At 38.1% G+C, this 6,587-nt stretch overlaps 1 protein-coding gene across 1 annotated transcript; it reads left to right on the forward strand.

Moving 5' to 3' along the window:
* Window positions 1-5,164: 5,164 nt before the first annotated feature.
* ccka (cholecystokinin a) lies at window positions 5,165-5,694 on the forward strand (the record flags this gene model as incomplete). The annotated part of the gene is made up of 2 exons (XM_079837034.1): window positions 5,165-5,405; window positions 5,564-5,694. 2 exons carry the CDS (start codon window positions 5,165-5,167, stop codon window positions 5,692-5,694), a joined length of 372 nt encoding a protein of 123 aa, XP_079693160.1.
* Between the last annotated feature and the right edge of the window lie 893 nt (window positions 5,695-6,587).

The following is a 6,587-nucleotide window of genomic DNA, read 5'->3' on the forward strand; positions in this document are numbered from 1 at the left end:
GTCTCGTCTTGTGTAGATCTAACGGCTGATCTTTGCTCTCATTAATCTATAATTTGTTCCTAGACAGATCGTTTTGTCTGAGGGCAAAGTGAAGTTCCATAACTTTATATTTTTAAGATATTAAACTTTACCGTTGTAGTCTCCTAGCGCTGACTTTGACTGAATTGCTTTATTTATTGTATAGCTTCTTATACCTTTTACTTATACTTTTATAATTGCCATTGATGATCACACATAAACTGACATTTAACAAAAAGAGACTGGGTTGTGTTTTGTGTCATATTTAATTTATTACAGTGATAATCATAGCCTATATTATGTGTGTGTGTTTTTTTTTAAATGTAAACGAAAAGAGGCTGGGTTTTTTATATTCTGTTTTGTTATAAACATGCATTGAAGATAATATGCATTGCCTGCACTACATATACAAATATATACTGAGTGATACTGTCAAGAGCATAGTAGGCGGACTAATGTCCTCCCGTCCTCGGGAGTTCGTTCTCCGGAGTCAAACTTGGTAAGTCACGGACGCAAGTCAGAAGTTCGCGTACGAAATATGTCATAAAACACCACTGCCTCATTTCATAAAAAAATAAAAATTAAACATAATAATAATAATAGCCACACGAATGTGGTTCAGGCAACGCGTAGCTGGGCCTACATTGATTATCTTATATATTTATAATAAAACGAAGTATAAAACACCCTGCCTCTTTTCGTTTACATTTTAAAAATAATATATTAAAAATGTATATGTGGTTTAGGAAAGGTGACCAGATTTCTGAAATGGAAACCGGGGACATATCCTATTTGAGAACACAAGTACAGACAAGAACGCATATTGAGAAACGGCGAGAGTCTCAGATGTTTCTCCGTCGCTCTGCATACGTCATCTCCCTCATCGCTCTGATTGGTTTGAGGTCTATCCAATTGCGCCGAGAGGCATTTGAGCGACGCCCGTTGGTGACGCCCCTTTGGAAATGATTTGTCTATGAAACTTTGCCAGACCATAACTCAGTTACTACTGAGAATGGTCTGGTTTTAACCAGGCTAATGCTGGGGGTGCTCCAGGACCGGTTTGAAAACCACTGCCTTACACTAACCCTACCCCTAACCCATCACACAAAATAAGCTTATAAACTTGTTTCCTCATGGGGACCTCAAATGAGGTTCCCACGGTGACACGAGTCCCCATGAGTCTGTGTGCTTTCAGGTTGAAGTCCCCACTGGGATAGAAAAACATGAACACACACTTATAATCTCAAAAGAATAACATTAAAGGAACACACCACTATTTTTGAAAATAGGCTCATTTTCCAACTCCCCTAGAGTTAAAAAGTGGAGTTTTACCATTTTTGAATCCATTCAGCCGATCTCCGGGTCTGGCAGTAGCACTTTTAGCATAGCTTAGCATAGATCATTGAACCTGATTAGACCGTTTAGCATCTCGCTCAAAAATGACCAGAGAGTTTCGATATTTTTTCCATTTAAAACTTGACTCTTCTGTAGTTACACAGTGTACTAAGACCAATGGAAAATGAAAAGTTGCGATTTTCTAGGCCGATATGACTAGGAACTATACTCTCATTCCTGCGTAATAATCAATGAACTTTACTGCCATACCATGGGTGCAGCAGGCTCAATGATATTACGCACAGCGCCTGAAAATAGTCCCCAGCACGCTCCCTGTGTAAGCAGGTTGTCATGTTGGTTATGTTGACGGAAGTTAGCCTATTTTCATGCGCTGCGTAATATCATTGGTCTAATCGGATTCAATGATCTATGCTAAGCTATGCTAAAAGTTTTATTGCCAGACCCAGAGATCAGCTGAATGGATTCGAAAACGGTAAAACCTAACTGTTTAACTCTAGGGCAGTTGGAAAATGAGCCTATTTACAAAAATAGTGGCTTGTTCCTATAAAGGAATTTCCATAACTGAAAATACATCTGTCCATGCATTGCATTTTCATACACTTTCCATAAAGTCATACTGTGTTTCCATAAACACATACTGTGTTTCGAAGGCATTTAAAAATAAAAGTATGCAATATCCATGTAACATGTATAGCTGTTTTTGGTTAAGTTTTCCCTGTTTACAATTCCTGTGTTGCCTGCCTGAGTTCCTAGTTTGCCTGGCTGTTAATCAGTTTCCACACACCTGTTTCTGTTCACCTGGATTATGATCCCCATGTATTTAATGCTGCCTTCACGTGCTATCGGAATTATGATAAATACGATTTTCCTTGATAAAAATTGCACATGAACGCCCTCTGATATCGTGTTTTCCACTGGGAAGTTTGGAAATAATTTTGATACCCAAATTCCAGAGATGGGCGTGCGGTAAAATTAAAACATGGTGGTGGATAGAACTACTGCTGTGACAGTTTTTTCCCCAAAGCAGCTAGATCGTCTTGTCTTGTCATTAATGTAGTGCATATTTACATATACGAGTAATCATTTGTAGCGTATGTTTTATTCACAGCAAAAATAGGCTGCATTTGACCAAAATTACAGAATCGGCAGAATAGCATCGTAAATGTTTATATGGTTGTCAGTGCATGTGACACTACATATAATGTTGGTTTTAATACGGCAAGAATAAACCTGGTGTCCATGATTCCTGTTCATTTACGACAATAAAGCACTTGAATGCAGAAGGGGGAATTATGAAATTTCCGATAGCACGTGCACGGCTGCATAAGCCCTGAGTTTATTTCTGTTCCTTTGCCCAGTATCGTCAAGGTTAATGTGGTTAAAGGGATGGATCACCCAAAAATGAAAATGTACTCACCCTCAGGCCATCCAAGATGTAGGTGACTTTTTTTCTCTCTGTTGAACAGTAAAGAAGATTTTTAGCTGAAACCGTGGTCCTTGGTGATTCATATAATGCAAATCAATAGCTACTGTCAAACAAACATTACAGTCAAAACAAAATGAATACCTGTGGCTCCTTATGATACATTGAGGTCTTATGAAGTGAAACGATCGGTCTGTGCAATTTTACCACATTTTTACCTTTAATCCACAGCCTCTGCAAAAAGTCCTGAGCGCATTAATGGCCGTCTGGAGCACAGGTATTAATTTTTTTTGTCTGTATATGTCTTTTGAATCTCAAAGTGCGAGCACCTTACTTCCATTATATGAATCAGAGAGCACCACGGTTTCAGCTAAAAATAATTTTTACTGTTCTACTGAAGGAAAAAAAAGTCACCTACATATTGGATAGCCTGAGGGTGAGTAAATTAACAGCAATTTTTTATTTTTGGGTGAACTATCCCTTCAAGATATGTTTTTCTCCTACGATCTCCTGAGTGTTCTGTTTTTGGATTTATGAAAGACTGTTTTCATTTGATTCCCTATCTTCGTGTGCTTTACCTCAACGATACATGACATTCCAGAAGGATGTTTTGATTAAAAGATATTATGTATAAGACTGTTAACCTCAATGCTTATTTTTTGTAGAAACACAGCAATAGGAATATACACACACAATAAGTGTGATGTAGCCATGCAGCCTTTTTTCGGTCCTTCAAACCCCCCAGACACTGATACAATCTGTCATGTGTTCTACTCAGGGAGAGAGGGTTTATTCTAGTATATTATTGTATAGGTTCATACCAGTTTTTGTAAGCTAATTGTTTAAAAAAATGCCATATTATTTGCATAGCAAAACATTAGATTACATGTTTTAATTCATGGTGTCTATATTACAGTGGACAAATGTGTAATACTCTCAAAATACATAATTTTGGACAGGAAAAGAATGTTTTCCTTTCTGAATTAATCAAATATTCTTCAGTTAAAATGTAATAGTTTCTTATATAAATATTTGGTACACTGTCATAATTCATTCATTATGATTGCTGTATATTAATGTTATAAATATAAAAGTTAAGGCTTTTTTGTAAAATAAACAATTTTTGTACTGTGATGGGTCGTCACTTGCATGTCCTATTTAAAATCTGGGTACTGAGGTAAAAATAGCTGAGAGCCACTGGAATAAGTGTCAAACTGTGCAGTGCACATTAAAGACATCAGTATCCATAACATCATAATGTGCATGGCCAGAGAGGGATGGACTCTTGTATAGGGAGGAGGAAACTCAGTCGTTGTGGAGGTGTGTGCATATGTGTAATTAGGATGGTCTGACCTCCGGAGATCCCCGGTTCCCTTGAGTGACAATGTCACAATCTATATCCTGTGAGAATACCTTGCTGCTCTCGGTTCTGCGTCAAGCTTGCGCAAATACACAAGCTCATTCATATACACAGACAGTGGAATTGCGCCTGTCGCTACGTGGGTCAAACAGGGCCAGCCCACTCAGAGCGCTATTTAAGGGCCTCTCTTGCACAGTGCAGCGAAGTTGTGCAAGCACACTTGTTCTGCAGTCAGCGTGTGTTCTCCATCTCTCTCTCTCCTCCTCTCTGCCAGAGTTATACCTGAAGGTACGATCTCAGTTTTTTTTCTTAGTTTTGAATGTGGAGTGTTGCATGTTTACAACGGCTGTTGTATTTACAGTCTTTTTTGAACTCGTCATTGTGTAAAATATATTGTAAATATTTAAAATGTGGGCTCATGTTGCAGATCCTAAAATTTTGACATTTTTGTAAATTTTAATGAAAACAAGGAAGATATGAAGTGAATGTGAATGTGATTATTTTGCTGTAATTCTTGAGAAATTGGATCTGTTTTCCTATTGCTGTCGCTGATGCTTCTTGGCTTGAATCCAGTTAGGGTATTTTTTCTGAACCACTATTTTTCCAGTCTGAATCACTTCATTGCTTGATAATGATACTTTTTTTTTTTTTTTAAATGTGGTTAAGTAACATTTTGAAACGCAGAAACAAACAAGACACAACTCTTGGGGAAATGGGTTTTATTTGAACCTTGTACTAAACAGAAAAACAGTTTATATCTATACCCATATTACAAGTCCATTTATCGGGTGTTTAATACAAATGTATTTACGCTCTTTGTCCATAACTGTGCAGGATTTAGTATCTTTGAGTTGAGGCAAAAAGGACCATTTTATTTTTGCAATCATTATTATTTAGTTTGGTAGTGGATTTAAATGTTTGATATTTTTTGGGTAAAATCAATTAAAAAGCAGCGAAATGTGATAGGATTAAAAATGCAATCTCACGTGTGCGTGTATGTTTCAGCTATGAACACCGGAATCTGTGTGTGCGTGCTGCTGGCTGCCCTCTCCACCAGCAGTTGCCTTTTTCTCCCTTCACAATCAGAAGATGGGGTTCAATCTGATCTCGGTACCATAGCGAAACACACACGCCACACCCGTGCAGCGCCCTCAAGTGGACACCTGAGCCTGCTGTCTAAACAAGAGAATGATGAAGAACCCCGCAGCAGTTTGACTGAACTACTGGCCAGAATCATCTCCACCAAAGGTGGAATTCTTCTTATAGATTACTTTATTTTATATTTATAAAACTTTTTATAAATCATGCTTCCTGAACAGCCTTGCCTCATGCCACTTGATCGGCACAATTTTGGCCACTTCAATTTCTAAAACAACAACAATATTTGTGCTTGTCCTTCCATGCAGGTACATACCGCAGAAGTCCCTCTCAGAATAGCAGGTCCATGGGCTCCACTCACAGAATAAAGGACAGAGATTACCTGGGATGGATGGATTTTGGCCGACGGAGCGCGGAGGAGTACGAATACTCCTCATAAGACCCATTCAACCACTGACATGAATCAACCTGATTAGCCAATCATCTGTACAGAGTCACTCATTTTAATGTCAATCAACCACAGTCTGAGCTCGGTCTGATGTAAATTTGTTTGTACAATGGAGATGATGCAATATATGAATACATGTGTCCACCTATATACATTTATTTTGCAGAAAAAAAACCAGAGTGAGAATGTAGTCTCTACTGCTTTTATTCTCATAACTCATGTAGATATGATTTTGTCCTCACAGATGTCTATGAATAAATCATTGCCTTAACTCACTCATCCGAACTCTCATGGCTCTTGTAAAATTGTGTGCGGTGAACATACTTAAAACACTGGGAAAATCAGTATATTGAAATCACAATTTTTTTGGAACATTAAACGACAGCAACAAATAAAAATACAGGAGAAAAAAAACAACAACAATAAAATTGTTAGGTTAAGAAACGAATCAGCAGCTGAGTCCATTCGTCCATTGTAATATTTCTTGATCCAGTAAAGAAACAGTCATATTACTAGCTTCTATTAGCATGTAGTTTTGATTTACCATCTTAGCTGAATCCACCACAGCTCACTGAAGCCATTTGTGTGGCGTTGAGGGACCAAGCTAACGAATCACGGTTAATGATTTTATTATGAAAGCTTTCTCTTATTTGAAAGCTGAACGGCTAGCATTACAGCACTAGTGCCACGAGCAGCCTTCAAATCCAATTCTCTTCCCAATGCTCGAGGGACAGATTAGAGTTCAGGCAATAATACCCGATTCTGCTGTAGAAGAGAACAGGGTGAGAAACGGAGAGAGAAACACATGGAGACAGTTAGACGGAGAGACCGCGTTCCCTGGTTTATTGCGCAAAACACTTGAGTTAGCACATAATGGATGAATC

Source organism: Gobio gobio (genome assembly GCF_949357685.1).
Source record: "Gobio gobio genome assembly, chromosome: 15".
Taxonomy (NCBI): domain Eukaryota; kingdom Metazoa; phylum Chordata; class Actinopteri; order Cypriniformes; family Gobionidae; genus Gobio; species Gobio gobio.